The 22,209-nt window shown below is 36.3% G+C and overlaps 1 protein-coding gene across 4 annotated transcripts in view; it reads right to left on the bottom strand.

Annotated features, from left to right (window-relative positions):
* Positions 1–15,607, bottom strand: part of CCDC141 (coiled-coil domain containing 141) — a 55,931-nt gene extending 40,324 nt beyond the window's left edge. For all 4 annotated transcript variants that reach the window (XR_009274993.1, XR_009274994.1, XM_058809490.1 and 1 more), the window contains exons 1-6: positions 15,417–15,607; positions 13,876–13,998; positions 6,385–6,576; positions 5,149–5,257; positions 3,136–3,389; positions 983–1,102 (exon numbers count right to left, since the gene is read on the bottom strand). Coding sequence is in view for 2 of the 4 variants with exons in the window: in XM_058809490.1 (XP_058665473.1) it covers positions 983–1,102; positions 3,136–3,389; positions 5,149–5,257; positions 6,385–6,576; positions 13,876–13,998; positions 15,417–15,518 (900 nt within the window). In the remaining 2 variants the exon portion in view is untranslated. The remainder of the gene's footprint in view (positions 1–982; positions 1,103–3,135; positions 3,390–5,148; positions 5,258–6,384; positions 6,577–13,875; positions 13,999–15,416) is intronic.
* Between the last annotated feature and the right edge of the window lie 6,602 nt (positions 15,608–22,209).

The following is a 22,209-nucleotide window of genomic DNA, read 5'->3' as shown; positions in this document are numbered from 1 at the left end:
TGCTCATCTTCCCTTAAAAAAATTATTTTTTGACATGATGCTTGGAGAAGCATTAGAAATATAGAAATATTATTGTATTGTGTTTACATGACAGCCTTGAGGCAGTTACCTGTTAATTCTGCAAACAGGCAAAAATGTGACATTTAACTACAAAGCTTACAAGGAAACACATCTGTGAACAATCAGAAGCCTCTTACTATCAACACAATAATCCTTTAAAAGACATTTAGTTCTATTGGAATAGTTTGTGGATGAAAAGGCCTCCTTGGTCATCTGGGTTATCCAAATTCAATTGCATGAGTGGGAAATAATCCTGACCCGGCAACAGCACTTACCTTATTACGGCACTATTCAGTTACCTGAAAAAGGTTCTCAATATAGGCAATTTATTTCATACTAAGGTTACTTCTTCTTACAGCAACATTTTCTTTAATCTCATCTTGTTTTTATGAGTGGCAGTAACAGATTTATTCTCTGGAAAACTGAAAACTATGAAAGTAGCATTTTTAATTACTCTTAATCACAAGAACTAAATGGACAAATACCTCTTCCAATCATGTACTCAGTTCACTGACTATTAATTATGGTAGAAATGGCTGGGGTTTTGTCCTTTATGAACATTAAAATTTGTTAAAATTCTAATAAAATTTCTTTTCTTTGTTTTTCATCACAGGATTTTACATGTAAATGACCAGCGTGAACTTGATCACTAAATTGAAAAACCTACAAAACAACATCAAGGATTGCTCTTCTTATAACTTACGGGTAGCTTTTAATATTTTAAATGAAAAAAAAATCTGAGGAACATGGAGGCCCTGCATTAAAAGAAGTAAAATTACTAAAATAATTTAGACATATAGAGATATAAATCTCATGTACATTAGAAAATGTCTACTCCTATACATGATTGTTCAATGCCCAAGTTCATGTTTTGCTACACATTTTTAAAGTTGCTTCACAAACCAATTATGGTATTTCTTACTTTCACTTTGACTTCCATTTCTTCAAGCTCCTGAAGTAACTCTTCATTTTCCAACAGTGATGAGCCTAAGTTTTGCTTCTGAAAGTAATCTCTGATGTTTTGCTTATACCAAGATGTTACCTAATCAAATATTAAAAGGAAATCAGTGAGAAGGTTGAGAAGTTATTGTCCATTTTTAAAAATATGTACATGGCAATTTAATTAAAAAAAAAAAGCCTCACATTTTCATTCCTTTCATTTTTATTCCTAATGTTCATGCTTCTATTTAAATGCTTACATTTGTGTTGTAACAAATGCAGAAGGAAAAGACTAATACCAAAGTAAGCACATAGTGGATATATATGACAAAACAGACAAAAAATGTATTCATCAAGCATGACCAGATTGTAAATTAACACAGTAAAAGAAGAATCAGGTTAAAGCCATGCATAGAATAAATGCATGGGTTTTGATACCATAAAGATATTGTACATTCTCCTTTGACACAGAGTTTTGCATACAGTAAAATATAACAAATCTGAGTACTTCTGACCTAATAGAATCTCACCATCCCTGGCTTGAAAAACTCAGTAAAGATAATGGGATACTGTTGCGTAGAATAATCTGATGTAGATTTATAGATTTGTTACATCTTACAAACCTCTTCAGCAAGTATGTGCAGCAAACATATGCAGTATAGAATTAAATCTTCTAAATTCCATAGAATTACTTGCATTTATATCTGCTTGATTCATTGTAGGTACCTCTCATTTTCCTTGTAAACAATACATGGCAAGAATTCCTGAGTGAAGCTCCACATTTTAAAATAGTATCCACAATTAGTTATTGGTATCAGGAACACTTCCTCCAATATTTCCAATCTATACTTAGATCATAGTCAGCATACTAAGAATTTCTGTACTCTAGGTACTACAGATTTTAATAGCCCACTAGAGATTTTTTGTTGTTATTGTTTTATCTGCCTATGTAGAATCATGCTATTTTTAATAAATTTAAGCAATTATATAAAATGAAAAAAATCTTTAAAATATTTTGGAAGTATTTTCAGTTACACATAAAAAATGGTCACATTGAGTCCAAGAGACCTAGGGAAATAAGGAAATTATTTTAATACCAAGCCTTCATTTCTTGAGTATATCCTCCAGATGTGTACTTACTGACTGAAACATTTTTCCTGGAAGTACATTTTCACAGAATATTTACTATGGGCTCATCAAAAAACAAAAAAAATGGAGTGGACAATAAAACTGTGCTACAAGGGAAATAAAAATTTATTTACAAATTAGGGCTGGGGGAGTTTTATCATGTATCTGTTTAGCAAAACAAACCAGTAATTCTGTAAAGTTAGGCAGAGGAAGAAGTAATTTTTTAACCCTGTTATGGCAAAGTGTTCACCCCTTTACCACTTGGCAATATTCCTTTCCATTACAGCGAGTTTAATCAGTTGGCTTCCACTACAGCTAATACCTCTGAGTGATTTCATTGTGCTAACTTAGCTCTGAAGGAATGGCTGAGAATTCTTAACTTGCTTTATAAGCAATAAACCCAAAGAATTTCACTTTCAGTGATTTTGCTGAAGGTATGGGAAAGGAGACAAGGTTAACACAGCTGTTTGAAAAAGACAGTGGTTTTCCTTGATTGGTTGAAATTTGAAATCACTCCTGTTTTTCAAGAATCAGATTTTATCTTTTGTTTACAATAATTATTGACTAGATTACTTTCTATATGTAATTATATATTAGATATACTTTCTATATCTAATTATGTCAATAATTATTGACATAATTACTTTTTTCTTCCAAAGATAAGTAATTATGCATAAAATAGGCCAATCTGCCTTTGATTTTCATTAATGAAAGAGATATCAGAAAATATGCTGCTGACACTTCCATAAAAGAATATATGCAAAATAAATATGCTTTCACACATTGAAAATTCTGAAAAAGAAATATGTTACAATCATGACTATCAGATCATCACATTCCAGTTAGAGATCAAAGGGAGATGTTGCATTTTCAGTGCTTCATAACCTGGTAGTGAGGGATAAACAACACATAGATTGTGCATCCTACTAGACTACACAGTTGTGTCTAGCAAAACAGTTTCTAGGTTGTTTTCTATACTGTGACTTCCCTTGATATTGTTTATGTTACCTGGGTCTCCTGTTGGTGCCACAAAGAAATTTGCAGAACCTGCTCCAGCCCTTGGCGCTGATGTCTGAGGAATTTGTCCAGCTGCCGCCTCCTGTCCTGCAGCATCTCAAGGAGATTGTCAATCTTCAAACAGCTGCTGTGGGCTCCTTGAATCAGCTCTGGATTTGCATTTGGCCCCTCACATTTGAATTCTTCTATGAATTGAGTTAGGTCATGGCTTTTGTTTAAAAGAGCAAATGACTTCTCCAGAAGTTCTGTAAGAACAGAATTTCATCAGGAGAAAACCCAGGGTGCTTTGTGATTCTAGAACCATATTTCAAATATTACTCAAGTATCTTTCAAATATCTATTTGCATACACAAGCACAATGTATTTTCAAGCATTGCATGAACATGAATGCTTACTTTAGAAGATATATATATGCTAAGATATTTCAAATTGGACAGCTCTTATGTAAACCTACAAAGGTACAATGGTGTATACGCAAACACATACGATATATTCACACACACATACGATGGTGTACTGAGAGTCATCAAAACAAAACCGAGAAGTGTCACTGTTTTCTCAAAACTGAGTTCTTTTTGATGGTTTCCCAACCTGTGGGTAAGCTGAAGTGGAATTTTCTACCCTGCTTCCCATGTGGGTCAGTATCCTCTGCAGTTTTTCACTAGTGATGCAACTAGTGAGACAAAGCACACAAAATCCCCTCTTTTCACAAAAAACACTCAGGGAAGAAGCAGAGTGGGAGGCCTCTAGTTCTTCATTCCCTAAGGGCTAACAAGAGAGATTAGTTTCCTTAAGCTCACTGCAACAAGCCTGTCCATTTTACTTCTTGCCTTCCAGAAATGTGGTATTAATCATAAATGTTTAATTTTGGTCCATCCAAAATTAAAAACACATAGAAATGCATAAACAAATATATTTCATAAGTTTTCACCTTTTTTATTCCATTCTGGAGTACATTTTTTTTGTTGTTGTTGTTTTTGGTTTTTTTTTTTTTTTTTTTTTTTTTTAATTCCTGAGTGATAAGCATTTCTGATAAACTACTTATCAGATACTGGTAGAGTCAATACTTGGTCAAGGTTGTATTTTCAGTCATCTTTCTTTGGAGCAGATAGAGAGTATCCTTCTTGCAGAAAGCACTGTTTTTTATCAAATAACCCAATATCAGCTTTCAAAATTTTTATTTTATTTTAGAGTAGAATGAGAAATCAATAAATTGCAGGCACTTTTCTCCATCTGAGGGAAGGCTTACTGCCATCAAAACAAAGACTTTGTCTGGCAAATAATTTCATCTGATGCTTACAGTTATAGACTGTCTTTTCAGCAGTAAATTGCTGCCAGATACTTCAAGTTTTAATTGGTATGCAGTGAGCACTTTGCTCCCATGAAGATCTGTTTGGAAGACCCAAACCCCATATTAATGTTATCCAAGTTTGATTCTCTATTCAGCCTCCTAGGAAGAATACCTGTTGTTCAAGGTAGCTAAAACTGTTTCAGCTAGTGCTCCACTAGTGAAAGATAAAGTATGACTCATATTCTGCCAAGTTTCATTTATAAATTTGATTAAAATTACAAAGACAGACTCTTAAGACTCACAAAAAGTGCAGAATCATATGGAATTGCAAAGGTGCCTGAAGTAGCCACACAATGAGATTAGTTTCGAAAACTTTTTTCTCTTTTTGATTTGAATGTGCCCCGATATAGTAGAAGGTGCTTCACATGAAAGCTTGGATAAAGAAAAAGAACTCATGTGAAAGAAACTTTATGGGCAAGGGTAAGTGCAGGAAAGTTGTTGAAGGTGAGAGGCAAGGGCTAGCTTGAAACCAGGAGTTTCACATCTGTCATCAAGTCTGCTAAAATCTATCTCATTATTATATTTTCCCAAACAGAATATTTGTGTATTTGTTATAAGTTTTTTTTTTTTAATACATACAGAAAGAATAAAATTATTCCCTCAAGAAATCAGCGCAAAACCTCATGCTGTCAGGAGTGGAATTCTGTTTGTACCTTTTGTATGATGCTCTTGTTGCAGAAGAAGTTCTCTCAAAGAGTCAATATTATCGAACTCTTGAGCATTTTTCAGGAAATCTTCAACTTGGTCAATTTTAATAGCAAACTGCATTAAGGAAAAAAAGGATAGGGAGAAGCACACAGTAATTTTCTTTTGCATAACTACAGAATAATCTCTACGTTATTGGGAAAGTTCAAGGGAATTTGTAAATTCTTGGAGAAAGTAATTTTTAGTGGCTGCCAGATACAGATGCTTTCTGGCCTCTATGCGCCTTCTGAGTTGTTTATTTTTCTTTCAAATATTGATTGATTGAAGAATTTTAGTTGACACAGTCTGTAATTACAGTTTACCACTTAGTTAATCATCTTTCCTACAAAGCCTTATGCCAAATCTAATTTCTTTGTATAATGCACATTATCAGGACACAATAATTAGTACATTGTTGAAATTGGACTTCTTAGGGCAGTTAGTAATTGCTTCTGCAACTTACAGATGGCACTGGCATACTACAGAAACAAATTTATCAGGGAGAATTACTAAACTCTTCATGTTCCAGGATGTGGGGACGTTGATCATGAGGCTACACAGAGTGGACAAAAACCTGCAGGGTATGGAATCCCTCTCCTTTGGCTCCCCGTGTCTATCAGTGAATTAGCATAAGAGAAATGGGTAAACAGGGATCACACAGCTTTTCGTTTTTTAGTGTCCATCAGTACACCAAAGTCTCAGATAAAGCACTGTCAAGTTAGACTAAAGTTTGCTTTATGTAGTTACAATACCTTATGGGTATTTTGGTGTAAATCTTTCAGTGACCAATCATCAGTGTGCATTAGTGAAGGCATCTGAGAATAAGGTCTTTCAATGCCAAATAATTTTAATCATAAGGAATGAAAGCTATTCTGCAGAATGTCCACAGCCATTGAAATACATATTTTAGGGTTTGGTCCAGTTCCACTTTTTACTGGCATTTTCTGTCAAGTACAAATTTGGGAGACATTGTGACTAAAATATTTCTTAAAGTCTATATGGCGTTTTATTCAGCTTCATCCTGTACTATCTGAAAGGTGGAAAAGGAAGGATCCCAAGGAAGGATCCCATTATTTAATTTTCTTGTTTGCCTCAACCTTTAGGAATACAATGAACAATACAAAACACATTGAAATTACAGTGGTCAGAATACCTCTAAGATGAGGGTGGCTTCAAATTAACAGTTATTTGATAGAAATACAAACCTCCAGAGCGTTTTCAAAGAACACTGAGGTGAGTTCCAGAAGTGCCTGTCGCTTCTCTAACATAATGATAAGGGCATCCCATGCATCCCCAAGGGTCTTTGCCATTGCATCATAAACCTGACTCTTCTCTTTGTTCTCCTCTGCAACCTCGTCTGCTTCCTGCAGCAGGTCACATACCTTGTCTTCCAAAGCCTGAGAAGGAAATAAACCAAAACAAAACAAACATGAGAAATCTGTACACAAAACCCAAAACACTGTGCTGATACCAGTGTCAGGTTATCTTTACTGTGGGTCTGTACAGGAGCCACAAACCTTCTACTCCTATTTTATTTCCACTTCCTAGTGATAGGGGTGTAGCTATTTCTGCATGTTTTATGGCAAGCTTCTGAATTTCATCTGCACTTAAGAGGCAATAGTTTTCTAAAATTCAAGTACTAACAAGATTTAAGAGAATTTATCATCTTATCTCTAATATTTACACTCCAATGTTTTTACATCTCCATAAACAGAGGTCTGTCCTCCTGGAAGCAGTAGCAGTGCAGCTATTTTGATTCCTCTTTCATATGTCATCATGTTACATTACTGGACATTATAAGTTTTAGAAGTTTGTGAGGCAATTTACTCATAAGTTTCTGATGACTACAGTGCAATCCAGATAAGAGTGATTTGAACATAAACACATACTCTCCAAAACCTCACCTAAGTTATGTAATGTTTCAAGTTCAGCTTGCTGCATTGCTCAAGCTGGACACCAAATAGTAATGCTCTATTGTCAAAATAATTATTCTGAATTTCATTCCTTTTGTTAATCTCACCACAGGAAAGATAACTGCTGGCCCATTTCCAGCTTATGTTACAAATCTTTAGTGTGTCAGAAAAATTGACTAACATTTGTTCTGTGTTCTTCCCAACCCCCATCTTGGGTTTTATCATGAGCATGAATTAATGAAATGTCACTTTTTTTGTTATTAGAGATGCTACCACATGAATATGGAATATGAAAAGAAATTTTTATTAGGCAATTCAAATGGCCATTCATATATCACTGGATAAAAAGTTGATAACCAACTCTAAGAGAAGCCTTTATGATGTTTCCTTCTTGATGAGGCATAAAATTGTTACATGCATAACAACTCAGTAAAAGCAGTGGCATTCATTAATCATCCAACATTATTAACATCCTAGATCAGCTCTGTAACAAGTATAACAGGAATTAAATGAGTATATAAGATATTGATAGTCTCTTTACTAACTCAACATCTTAATATCAGTTAATGAGAAGTAATTATAGTCATGACAATGCTGATATTAAAAAAGGGGGTAAAATATTCCCAGAATATTGCATCCAAACTGCTTGTCCCTACAAGGTTAATTTTACCGAAATATCAGAGCACTTTCACAGCTGCTCTGAATACATTGTAGAAAACCAGATGACATCTGAAGTAGTTCCATGTGGAATTTCTTGGCAAAGACAAGTTTTCAAAGAGCTGACTATTTTATATTTTGAAATAAAACTAGGAATGCTTTTATCCTAATATTAAATCAGCTCCAACATATTTAAAAGACATGTCAAATGCTAAATCTTTCCTAACTATGCAAGATGAATGCTACACAAATGGTATAGGATCCAGAAGTAGATTTTCTTCTTTTAGAAACCTTTTTTCTGAACAGGTTGTTAATTACCATTTATCCCTGACAAGTAGGCTCTGTTTTCTGGTAATTGATTAGCTGTGAGGAATAGCTAATCCCTAGGACACAGAGAAAACTGGAATATTCTTCAAAGGTTATCAGTCATGCTTCCTGCACCTTTTAAAATTCAGTTAGTATGAGCTGAATTCAAATCCAGCCAAACAAAATTAAAAGGTTAAAGCAAACTGAACTGCTGCATTTATTGAAATGCAAAACTGGCATGCATAAAGTTACAAAAAAACCAAAAATAACCCTATGAAACTCTTCATGTATAATAGTCTTTTAGTGTTTAGAACTGATTAATGGAAGTTTTCAAATACAGAAAAGAATTCTATTTAAGTTTTTTTAAAAAACTTAATTTCTAGCCTGGATTTAATATGGTTCACTCATTTAAAATGGGTGTGTATTTTGTTGCCTTCAAATAATAGCTCCTGTAATGCGACAAAAAACCTAATATAGTATCACAAGAGTTGTCATGCTGTCTGTTTCCTCAGCAACAGAAAAAGTTACATTTTGAGACAACAGACTAATAAAAAAAAAAAAAAAGAGAGAAATATTTTACAGGAAACTACTCTTTCTTTGAGAAACTGTTCAAATACCTAAGATGGTCAGAGTGATATTAAGGTTTTGTTGCCTTGAGTTTAGAATTATGCTTCCCACAACCGTCAAAACCACTAGCTACTGAGAACTTTCGAAAAAATTATCCTCAACTATGTTAGTTTTTATATACTACATATGTGAATAATTTATTTTTAAATTAAGCAGACTGATACTACTGGTTTTCCATTTTTTATCTTTGAAATATAACCCTTTTATCAACACAGAGCCAAGGAATAATTTGGACAGGACTCTTCAGGTCATCTGTCTAACCCCTTGGTCTAGTTACTCAAGGACTTCTTAGCCCATGAAGTCTTAAATATCCCTAACAATGGAAATTCCAGAATTTTTCTGCACAACCTGTTCTAGGATGAGCTCATTTTCGTGGTCAAACTTTTTTCCCTAACATCCAATCAGTATTAAGAGGCAAAATGTATTTCCATCCAAAAAATGATGACTTATGGAAAACAGAATATTTCACTGAAACCTGAATTTTAATGGGGTTTCTATCAATTGAATGAACTTAGCAGAGCTTTCCAGTAAAGACTTAAAATGATTTCAAACACTTCTGGAATCTCATGTTTCATTCCCTGTGAGCACAAAAAACCGGAAGAGTAGAGGTCTCCTTGGACTCTGAGAAGTTGGAACGAGGCTTGACAATACAAGGAATGCCTAGCATGTAGTCAAAAAGGAGCTCATACAAACATGCAACTTCTGTTGCTATCAGTAAAACCATGCCAAAAAAGAATTTCTCTGAAAACCACAGACCAATTTCACTTTCGATTAAATATCTATGACATGTCTAATTCTACTACACCAAAAGAAGACCACTGGTGGCTTAAAGGAGCAATGCTGTGGTTCAGATGGACTGAAGGGATACTGGGTGGATGCAATCCCAGGCCTGCAGCAGGAATGCTCCCTGCCTGGTGATGCAGCTGCTGTGCAGCCACACCTCTCCCCCCACTCCTTCTCAGGGTACATTTGCCTCTGATACTGCAGCAAAGACAGGAAAGATTTTTACGTAAGTTGTGTTGGATAGTACAACTTTTGTACTGATTTGTTCACAGTCCATTAGTAGGGTACTTTTCCATCTGTTAAAAGAGCTAGGAATGTGAGGGGGAAATTATCTTTTGCCTTTCCTGAGTTATTGTACACTGACTACATAACTTGGAATTTTCAGAGGTGTAAACTACTCTCCCATTCTCTTAGCACTGAGATGCTGCTAAAATTAACCTTTAGTTAGTGCTGAAAGGCAGTGCTGAGATTATACAACACAGTTGTTAACTTGAAGCCCAGAAAATAATCATAAAGCTACCTCGAGACAAACACTATTTTGGTGGGAATTTTGTTCATACAAATATTGAAATTGATGAGTGAGATGAACTAACAATGAAAAAAATATATTTATTACATTTTACCTTTTCCTTTTCTTTTTAATAACTTGCAAAAGTCAGCTCTGGTTTGATAAAAATGCAGCTGAACTTTTCTGCTAATTGTACTGCTGGGCACCTCAACAACTAATTGCCAATAATTAAGAAAAAATTAACAAATAATTTCTTCCATAACAAAATTACTGAAAAATAAGCATTTTGAAAATATTTTTGAAATAATTGAAAGGCTTATTTAAAAGATATCAAATGCAAAAAATGAATGTATTCTATAAGTGCTTTTTGAAGAACGTAATTTTCTAATTTTTTCTCTCTGGCTATTAGCATATAAATTAATATTTTGCAATTTATGCTCTGTCAATTAAAGTAAATAAAACAATTAGGAGAAATCCTCAGGTTCATGAGTCAAATTAATAACAATGATGGCTTTAAACTTACGTTTATGGGCTAGATTCTCTTCACTTTTGTGGCTGTTCTGCCACAGTCTCTCTCATGATAAAAACCAGAACTTTGGAAGCAAACCAAGAATGCCTTATTGAGAATTTTAACATTTTTATGGACACACACACACACTTTTTCTTTTTTTTTTTTTCTCCAGAATATCCAGTGAGTTTTAATATTGAGAGACCCAAGCACTAAGAAATCACGTTAACTCCAAGTAGATCTTCTCTTGGAAACAACAGGATAATGGCAGAGAAATGTTTATACAAAGTGCAATCTATATAATTTTTCCTCCTGGAAATTTTATCTCAGGTTTTATAGGTTTGATTCTTCTAATTTTTCTTTTTAAATTATGAAAAATGAGACATCCATATGTACATATACATATTTCCAGAACATATAAACCTACTGAAAGTTACCTAAAAAAGAATGAATCAGATATTGGGAAAGAGACTTCCATGAAATCACAACAGTTGATGGTTGCAACAAAACTGGTGCTGCTGATATGGTCTCATTTAGCAAAACAGAAACAGAATATAATAGCTTAGAATCAGAACTTATTAGGTGAGACTACTGAGGGGAATTTTAATTGGATGTAAACATTGTATACATGTTCTCTGTTTAGTCTCAGGTTTAATCTTACCTGTTCAACATTTATTCTTTCAGCTCTATTAATAATAACACATCTGTTTCCTAATCCATAAACATTTAAAGTGGGGCCCTTTTCAAAACTTGTGTTCTGGTAGTTTTTTTTAAGTAGTGGGGTGTTCCCAATTCTTAAATTTAATGGAACAAATGTAAATCAGTTATGAATAAGCTAGAGTACATTCTATCAAAGCAAATTATTTTGGATATCTTTTCTCCTACGGCCATGAAGATCACACACCAATTTTTTTCACTCTAATTCTGAATATTAAAAGAACTTCAAAATTGTTCTAAAAATTACTGTTTTCTCTTTCAACAAATCTATTCCAACTGCTAATTAAAGTACCATTTGCCTTACTAAATGTCAAACTCTTTGTTTGGGCTTTTAACCCTGTCAGCATTGCTAAGTCAAAACCAATTCCCTGAAATGCTGAGCTGTATTACATTCCTTTTCCTCTAGCATCAGAAGTACTGAATGTAAACTGATCACTGTGCCAAATTTTGTCCTTACTTACACCTGTGAATCTTCAACATATTAAGCTGACAGAAGAATATTTTGATTATAACTTGCAATAAATATACCAGGATTAAAATAATGAAGTTAAAAAGCAAAGGGGTGATCAAAACCTAGAATGAGTTTACAGAAGAACGGGGGATAATGCCAGAGTGGACAACTATTCCATAAATTATCTTCTAAAAATGCATAGGTTCATCTCTACTGATTCCAAAGATGTATTTAATGTGAATCGTCAAACTCTTGCCTTAAGCAGGATTAGTTTCATGATGGAATCATTACTTATTCAAGAATTTTTGCCTGACCTGCACAAAAATTTAATTTTGAATTGGGTTAGTCTAATCAGCAAAGTTAAGCATATGCATATCAAGTGTGGGAATCTGTCAGGGTTTATTTTCCGTCTTTTTAACAACAATAAAAAAGGGGAAACAATTCAAACTGCCTCTTACCCATCTTCACACAACTAAAGTATAATTCATTATCAAATGCTAAGTGGAAAAGAATTAACTATAAACAATATTTCAAAAAGTATAGAATCAATGAAAAAAATCTTTTGGTTTTGGAAAAAATAAAGCTTGGGAAAACTTTATGAGTGGGCTTGAGACTATGTAATTACTGACAAGTGTTAACAACTTACTATAAGTCACAAATGGTCATGGCTGAAAAATGCACAGCCAGGAAGAATTATAACAACATTGCAATCCCTTATTATCACAGCTCATATTATTGAGGAAAAAGTAGTAATTTTGAAATTAATTCTTTTATAGAATATTCATTAATCAATGCTGAATTTTGCAAGGACCACAGGCATAAACCATGAAATAATGAGTATTTGTTCCCAAAGCATTCTTTAACAGTTTATGCATAATAAATTTTCCCATCTGATTTGACTTGATAGTAAAATATTATTTGAAACTTTGTTTTTCTTAGAAATATGGGAGTTTCTTTTAAAGATGGTAATTACTCTGTTTTCTTTTTCCACTCTTTAATATTTATTTTTGAAAATTAGGAGAAAAATAATCAGCTTCTGCCTGTCATCAGGGTGTAAGAACTCAGCTAATTCTGAATTGCTCAAACAGGACACAGCAGCTTGTCCTAAGAACACCCAAATGTTGCATTAGTGACAATAAAGATGAGGCAATTTGCATAAAACCACCTCTCTCTAGGATTTGGGTATTTTGGTTGGGTTTGTGTGTTTGGCAGGTTTTTCCATAACTCTATTCTTCATACTCTTCAAAATCCACACACTGCAGTGTATTAGCTACATTCTCTATATGCTGTACTGAATTCCCTCACACTCATTGGACAGTTTTAATGATTGGGGAAGCACATAGTCATTGGTATTAAATCAAATATTTGATCCTATCCAAATCATGTTTGTTCTTTCAGATCTCAAGTTTATGCAATCCCCCCAAAAATTAAATAGATAAGTTACTGTTCATAGCTTCAAAGATGTTAGAGGAATTTATTTGTCTACATATATAAAGTCTACTGACCCTATCAAAATATTAAAATATTTCTTTTTAGGTGACTTCAGACTTCTCTCAGTGTCAAACACGCACACCTAAAATTATTCAGTTCTTTCATGCAAGCCTGTCACTCAGTGTCCAAATGTCACCGTTTCTATGCACTGCTCTTTGGAATGCCAAAATATGATTTTAGGACTGTTACTTAACTAAAATATTCCTAGATCAAGACAAGCTGTTTTAATCCTACAGTATCACTCCCAATGCAATTTGCATCAATTAAGGTTCAATTTAAATGTTTGTGGAATATCTGATTCAGACTTACAAGGGGCTTGCTTGCGCTCACAGCTGTTATAAAATAATCAGACTTTTCACAACATTGGAGAATTAAAAAAAAGAATTGACATTCCTTTATATTTAGCAGTTACTAAGGGCTATAAGATTTTTTCACTTGACACCAATGTATAAAGTAGAAAAACCCGTACCTTTCCTGCTGCTGGCAGAAGCATATTTTTCCTGGGAAGAAGCCTAATTTCCAGAGAATTATAGAATATCCTGAATTAGAAGGAGCCCACAAGGACCATCGAAGACCAGCTACACTGACAAAGGCTGAACATATTTTCTCCTACGTGGAGTTTAACCTAACCACCATATTGCAATATGAGGCACAGGCAGCTCCATCAGCTGTTGTACCTGAACTGTAATGGCTTGAGGAATTTTTTTTTATTTTTGTGGTCTTATCACATCTTACCTTCAGCTTGGATAGAAGGAATTCATGATCTTGAAGTAGTTTTTTAGTCTCATCTTGATTGCTGCCAATTTCTAATATATTTGGTGTTGATTCAGCCAGCTGAAGCTTCAACCATTTTCCACACTGTAATAAGCAAACAAGTACAGCCTTCAGAAAACACAAGGTTTCCTTCATTCTCAGCTCACACAGGTTGTCAGTTCACACATGCTTTCCATGGTCATAGGAGCACAGGGACCATACACACAAGGAAGTCACAGAGAATACAGTACAAACCTCATTTGAAACAGGCATCAAGATCCCAGACTAGTGTTATCCAGAAGGTGCTCCAATATTCGTTTTGCCCATGAAGAGTAAAATTATCACAATGAGCCAATTTTTTTCTCTGACTCATCTCACCTTTCAGCTGAAGATGACACTGATAGTTAAATGAATTTGGTGGGTGAGTGGGGCAGGCAGAAGTAAAAATGTAGTACAGGAGATGCAAAAACCATCGCCTCAGATCTGATTTCTACCACATAGGTCCCATGTACCTCTATAGTGAATATATGGAACAAGACATTGCACGAGTAGCAGCAGGGACACTCAACAGCCTTTGGGACAGGCACCAAAGGATGCCGATAAGGACCAAAGCTGTGATGTCGCTGTGATGTCACTGTCATGGTTCCAGAGAGGGAAAATAAATGACTTCACATCAACTTGAGTCTCCTTGCAATGAAATTACTCCCCTGCAACAACAGACCACCTCATGGGAAGGGTGAAAAATGACCTCAAAAAAACCTTCCCACAACTGAGGTAATCACCTGAATTAGGTGACAACTCAACTCATTATCACCTTATTCTGCATCACAAACAGACTCTAATGGCTGAAGCTAGCACATTTTCCAGGTTGCCTGGAGAAAGAAAAAATGCCAATAAATTCCAGCTGGGATTAATTACTAGCATCCAGATTTACTCCCACTGCCAGGTGTGAAGGTGTGGATTCCAGCTCACAAAAGAGACCTTTCGGTGCTTATAAGCGCAACTGCATGCACACAAGGGCTTACTGAAACACGTGCCACTGTGGATTCACAGCTTTCAAAAATAGCTACTCATTATTAAGTTTAGACTATTTTTCCCCAGAAAATACCTCATCTGTGGAGTTTGTAGAGCCACTTATTGTGTAAAATTATTGCTGAGTACAGGTTAAAGTAACTCAAGGAGGCCTGACTGCAATCATCATGCTTTAAACACATTATTATGCACTCTTAATTTAACTCTTTTTAAACAGAGTAAGAGGAATTCCTTTCCAGACCCTACATATTTTGACCAGACTATTTATTCCATCGGAAAAAAAACTGTCTGTAATCCAAAAGCCACCAAGAGTAATTGTGAAGAGAAGCAAGTGTTAACTTCCAAATCTATTAGATATTGACTAATCAAAAGGCCTTTCTGCATCATTTTATGCTAACTACTCGTTTGCCCAGAATATTTAAAAGCGTTAATCATGTTAATATTTGAAAGCAGAAAGACAAGATCAGACATAGCAGCAGTTTCTGCCTTACCTTCAGCACAGCTATAACAATGCTGGCATCCCCAGCCTGCACAGCAACAGAGCTGACTGTTGTTGTAGAAGGTTTCTGCTCCGAGCTGGCTTCATCTGACATGGTGCTTCACAACGGGGCTGCAGACATCAAAGCAGGCTTGAGCTGTCCTCTCAGGGTCCACTGCTCATCTCAGAAAGCACCAGAGTCCCTTGGATTCATTCAGTGAAGCGGCTCAGCTAACACTGATTAGTCTGCCAAAAGGAAAGAACAGGAGGTTAAAAATAGACACCTCCATTGAGTTTATCATTCTTGAGATTTGACACACCCCTAGTTTGGTAGCATTGAGCTGCCTGCTCTTTTTTGTCACCATCTGAAGTGTGAAGCGCTTCTTCCAAGGACATCACCTGACATCAGTTAACCAAATTTTAAAAAAGTTCTCAAATTATAACAGCTAGAAAAAAATTTACCATTGATTCTGTACTGACAAACCCAGTGATATGAGGTTTTGAACATGCAACCATCAAATCTACGCTTTCACATTATAACAGTAAATATTTTTTCACTTACTAGCTACTGAATATACATGTTCAACATGATTCTTCTGCTGAATCAAAGTCTTTAAACAGGATGTGCATGTGTATATATATAAAATGCTAAATTAAAACAAGGGATTTCTAATCCAAAAATTCTTAAAGTTATAGTGACTATAACAATAAGAGAAGAAAACCAAGCACTTTGAATTCTTAAGGAATATTTTATTCCTAAGATTAAGATAATTTACCTTCTTTTCAATTTAATCTGAAATTGTTTCTAGAGTCTTCATTTTGTTCTAAATGGGCATAAGGAAGACCTCTCCAATAGCTGCTTAAACACTGCTTAAGTTTTTTATTCAGTGTGGGGAATTATTAGACATGTTTAGATTACAATATTGGTTTGACATATTAATTTTATTGACCAGAGCATAGCCCAGAGCATGCCACAAGTAGCCCACACTATGGGACAACAGCTGCTGGGTTTCCTTCCACAGAACAGCTGAGAAAGTGACACTGGTGTTTAGGCTTGCAGGTCACTCTGGAAAAACAATTCCACCCAATAAACCACATCCATAAGTCCTCCCTAAGCATCTGCTTGTTTGGTTTGTTTAAAAATATGCAACATTTAAATACATTTTTATATAAACTAGATTTCTAATTACATACAAGGACATGCACACCTGCAATGGAACCAAGATCTGGAAGCAAATTCTAAAATAGTTTGGATTAGAAGAAACGTAAGGTAGTTACAAGGAATTTCAATTTATATCTCAAGGTAGGATTTTACTTTTTTGTTTGTTCATTTCTTCCCTCCTCCAATTATTAGCAGATTATATTCTTAATCTGAGCATCACCTTCAAACCATGAGTTTCAAACAGGATATGAAGAAGCCCTTAATTGTGGTTAAACAAAATGAGCTCGGCAAAGCAAAATCAATCCCTTGTGCCAAAACACAACCATGAGCCCTCAAGCTGCCAACCAAGGAACAAATATCACACCGTTTTCTGAAACTCTTCCTAACATCTGTAAGACACCCAGGGACCCTGCCACAGTACTCAGTATTTCTTGGGTATTGCCACAGTAGACAGTTCTCCTGGGGACTGTGTGTATTCCTCTTATAAGTATGGCAGAACAAAAATTTGATAATTAACCCCAACACAAAACCTGGGAGACAGACGTCCTAAAGAAAACTTCAGGTCTGAAACATAAGAGAGCCCTGTTTTGGTCTGAATTGAAGATAGATCCATTCTACAAAACCTGCTAAATCCAGCTTTCAAAAAAACATTCCAGAAGACAAGCAACTTTGGATTTTTACCCTGCAGGCAGGACTGCACTTGGAGGACAAACAGCACTTGGCTGCTGGAAAAACTAATAAGGAAAACACAGGCAAGCCTCTTTTTACTCTTACAAAAGGAGTTACAAACCAATTTTGGTATTATGTCCTTGAGTTTTTGTTCTCTCACAAGAGCATTCTAAGTGTATTTTACATGGCACAAGTTGGGCCAATCCATCATTTCCCTGGGGTATCCAGACATAAGAGCTGTTTTTCACTCAAGTTAAATGAGGTATCATTTTTCATAGTGCTGACAGCTGGAAATAAGGGAAAAATGCCACACTCAAGAAGTTGACTATAAGCAAATTTGGTAACCACTGAAACAAATGATTCAGAATATCTGATAACAAATGCATGGACATTGTATTTATTCATCTTACGCTAAGCATAGAAGACAGAGACAGGGAAATATCAGAGTAGTGGCAGTGAAAAGTTATTAAGGAATCAAAACATATCTTAGAACATAACCCTAGGAGGAATAAAAGAGGATTTTGGCATTGCATGATGAGCAGTTTCAGCTGTGTCCAAGCGAGCAAAATTTAATAAGCATGCTTTTCTCTGTCTTGTTTACTTATCTGTCTGTTCCTCTGTCTGAAACAAACAAAATCCTGGTAGCAGCCAGAAAAAGGTGGGCTATTTGTGTCAGGAGAGAGAAGTATTTTCCCTTTGCTACTGCTGTGTGAAAGAAGAATGACAAGAGGAAAAAAACATTCACCAGCTGTCCACAGGAAACAACAAAACCGAACAAAGGAACAAAGGAAACAATCTCAGGAAAACAGAAAAAAAGATCAAGTCTCTCTAGTGTAAATAATGTCATGTATTATCTGAAACAACTGTACGTAAAATGGATTTGAGAGGTAAAGATGATAAAATTCAGTTTTAACATGTAGGGTGTCCAGTCCACAGGTTTTCCTCATGTGTAGCGAGCAAAGTTTGCTATTCACAGTTTTGATAGTGATACATAGAAAAAGGGTCTGACTTTCCTGGAGATAAGTTTCTTTCTGTTGAGCTGCTGGTGCACTATGAAAATGCCTCTGGGAGAGACCAAGTTCACTCCCTGCAGCCTCAAAGCCCCCAGGTGCTTCACTTTGACTGGTTTGTAAATATAGTGGGTCTCCTCTTCCTTCCTTGTCTCAGACCTGGGAGGACAGGCATACACAGCAAAGAAGGGAAGGAAGCATCCCTCAGACTCATGGGCTTCATGAGGCCTGCAAAAAGGGCTTCCAATAAACACTGCTTCCACAGCCCCACCTGAAACAGGGACAAACACATCAGTCCTCTCCAGGACTGTGCTTGCTGCTTTCTACTGGTTCCTGTGGTCTTACCTTTTGGGTAGGGACCATTTCCAGGTATCATCAGGAATGAGGGCATGAAAGCAAGCGGTCTTGCAAGTCCCCAGGCCTATAAAACAGCCATGAGGTCACTTCAAGGGTGAGCATTGAGCAAAAGGTGGGTTTTCCTCCTGGAAGAGGTCTCTTTTTACCCTACACTGGTTGAATATGCTTCTAGGGTGACAAAGTGGTTGAAATTCTAACCTATTATTCCTAAAACTCCAAATAAAGAATGATAAAAAACATCCTGGCAACAGTCAGGGGACACAGGCGGGAAACAGAGGTCAGACAGCACTTGGATGGCCTGTGGGGAGCAGTAACTTGGAACGTCATCTCTTTCTTAGCACCGAGGTGGAAAGAAGTTTTATTGCAGAGAGCTGCCCTGGAGAGAAGGTTGACAGAAAACAGGAGGGAACCGTGGCCCTTGCAGACTTTACTGAGGGCCAGAGGGACAGGACCAACAGCAGCTGGGCACAAACCAAACTCCTGCATCCAGAGGCAGGGCAAGGAGCAGCACAGCCCCAGCAGGGCCCTGAGGCTGGGGAGGTATGTCCATCCACAGATGCAGACATGGGGGAGCAATGGGCACCCCAGGGGCCTGGCTCCCCCACAGCAGTGAGGGATCACTGCTGCCAGGCCCTGCAGGCAGGACAGGAGCTGTGAGCAGGGCAGCAGGGAGAGACAGGGCCAGCCAGGGGAAGTTACATGAACTTCAATAGGAAAGAGCTGCAGCACAGGCAGAAGGGTCAGTTGAGAGCTCAGGAACTTGGGAGAAGGCAACTCTAAAGCAGCCCAGGACCCAGCTGGCCCCAAAAGGAGATTGTCCTGCCCTTGCCATGGAAAGAGAAAGCATAGAAGTCCCAGTAAAGGGCTAGGTATGAAAAAGTGAAAAAGGTGTAGTAGAAGAGACAACCTGCTTCTCTCCAGCAGAAAGTTCTAAGAACACACCATAGTCCAGGAGTGTTGCCTGGAGTATTGTTTCAGTTCCAGAAACAAGAGCTCCAGATTAATTTTATTTTAAAACCTCAAAGTATAGTGAAGACTTATATTCTTGTTCTTGCAATAGAATTGTATTCTATTCCCATTCTTCCTGTGCATCACCCATAACAAAAACCTTTCTACTCCTTTTCCTCCATCACCTGTCCCAAATACACTTCATACCACACTAAGAAATCAGCATGAAAAGAAAAAGCTAGCCAAAAAGCACCATCATACAGAGAAACCACCAAATAGGAAAGTTATCCCTGTGACACTGAACACCTCTGTGAAATAAAGCAAGACTGCCAACTAAAACCAGCAGTGTATCAGAGATTTAGAAACCAGCAAACACCTTAACACTGCTAATTCAGTGCAATGGTAAGAGCAAAAATCACTATTTGTTTGCTTCCAAGGACAACAACATTTAAAAAAACCCATACAGTAAACAGACATGGAGAGCAATGACAGCTGAAACATTTCAGTCCACTGGTCATCAATTTATCAAGTTCTGCTCTTTGATCCTGAAACTTTGTCTTGCCTGTATCCTTCTTTATGGATCTTAGAGGATTTCCACAAAGTATACATACTATTGTACCTAGAACCTGTAAAAAATAAATAGTACCTAAATCTCTATTATTTATTGAATGATAGAAAAATCCAGCAAATTTAACTAGGATTAAATGTCACTTCAGCCTCCACATTAATTTTAAGAAAGCTCATATAACCTTTAAATTTAGAACTCCAGATTCTAAGTGTTATATAAACAAACACCATTATTTCTAGCATCTGTTATTTTAAAAATTGTCTTCCAGTTGTTTACTAGTCTTATATACAAGATAAAGAGGTATGTAGCACATAGGGACTGCTTACATTTTTATGCATTAGACTTGAATTCTGGAAGAGGATATAACCGCCCTGTTTTTGGAAATACAGAAATAATAATAACAATAACAACAACAACAACTAATAATAAGTTTGGCAGTAATGCACTCATCTAATCTACTTTCTTCATATCTTGTTATCTTCGCACATGATTCAAGATGGGCAGCATAATAAACTAAGGTGTTGGATTCTCCACTTAAGAACCCCTGCAGCAAAACAAATTTCTTATTCTGAGAATGGATTAACACATTAGTGCCCTCAGAAAGAAGTTTCTTTCCTTCTTAAAACTAACCCCATGAAAAAGAAAATTCTTCAGATTCTTTACTTGCAGATAACCTTGAAGTGGTTTCATACAACAATAAACTAGAAGAGGATAAAAAGTACTTTGAGGAAAGGAAGAGAAAGAGAAGGGAACACGGGCCCCTGCAGTAAATCTGAAGCCACTGACAGCTCTGAGTGATTAACACCTGTATCTCAAAGTCAAGCTGTTTGAACAGATTTCTTCTAATTGGAAGATGTTAGTTACTTGCTATCATATTTTTAAGCAAGTTTAATTTGATTTTGCTGTCAAAGACAATAAAAACTGCAAGTTGGATTTACACCTTTCCTCAAAGTGATAGCTAGAGAAAAGACATAAGAAAGAAGTGACTTGATGACTGTTGAAGTGTACCTATAGTAGCAAAATATAGACAGCGAAAAATTTAAATTTTTAATGGGGTAAAAGAGGAAAAATCAAAACAGAAAACAGTTCACAGGTGTGAATTGCAAAGGGATAATGTCTTATTCTCTCTCATGTTCCGGGTGAAGTTCACTGCAGAAATGGCAGTGAGGCTCTCCAGTTTCCACAGAATCAGCCGGAGAACAGACTTACCCCATCAGCACCCCTGGAGAAGCTCAACATTTCTGTCTCACTGGGTGTTGTCAAAAACAAGTGCTGCACAGCCTATGGAGCTCTACCCTGGTGAATGCAAAAGTGAAGCCGTTTTAGCAGCTCACAGGTGGCACAGGCACAAGTCAGCCCAGCTGAAAGGTTGTCAACAGAGACGGTGGCCCGGGGTATTCAGCTCTGTGAGGAGGGTGAAGAGACATTAGAGGGTTCATTAGTCGGTGTTTGAGGCTCCAGCAGCAGCAGCGGCAGCAAGAGAAAAGTTTATTACACAGGATTACTATGTTCCCTTGCCCATGCATGTAAGGAAAGCCAACAGGACTTTTGTTACTGAATTCCTTGGGAGCATTTGAAATTCCTTCCTGATGTGGTGTGTTAGCACAGTGGAGTATGCACTCTGCACCAAATATAGACGTGAGACAGGCTCCTCTTTCTCTCTGTAAAGAAGGAAGATTAAGATACATATTGGTAATCTACATTGAACTCTCAGAGCAGCTACAAACTACCACATTGAACTCTCAGAGCAGCTACAAACTACCACTAATAAAGTAACTCTGGAGCACTTTGGCCCCATGTCTCAATTTTCTGTGTTTAACTTGCATTTCCATTTCAGCTGTATTAAAAGACTATTTCAGTTTAATTTTTTCATTGTTTATACATAAATACAGATGCATGTACTAAACTTGCGAAATGAAAACGTCAGTTAAAAATCTTACAGACTGTTCAGATTTCAAGCAGTATAACTGGGTTTTTAGGGCCATCTTTTAAGAGTGGAAAGTGTCTGTTCAGACCTGTGAAACACAATCAGCCAGCAGATGCAAAAAAATCAGTATAAGCCATTCAGTTAACAGGGGACTAATTAAATAGA

Source organism: Ammospiza caudacuta, chromosome 8, assembly GCF_027887145.1.
Source record: "Ammospiza caudacuta isolate bAmmCau1 chromosome 8, bAmmCau1.pri, whole genome shotgun sequence".
Lineage (NCBI taxonomy): Eukaryota > Metazoa > Chordata > Aves > Passeriformes > Passerellidae > Ammospiza > Ammospiza caudacuta.
The sequence above is the reverse complement of the archived record's forward strand: the minus strand, read 5'-3'. Positions and strand labels throughout refer to the sequence as shown.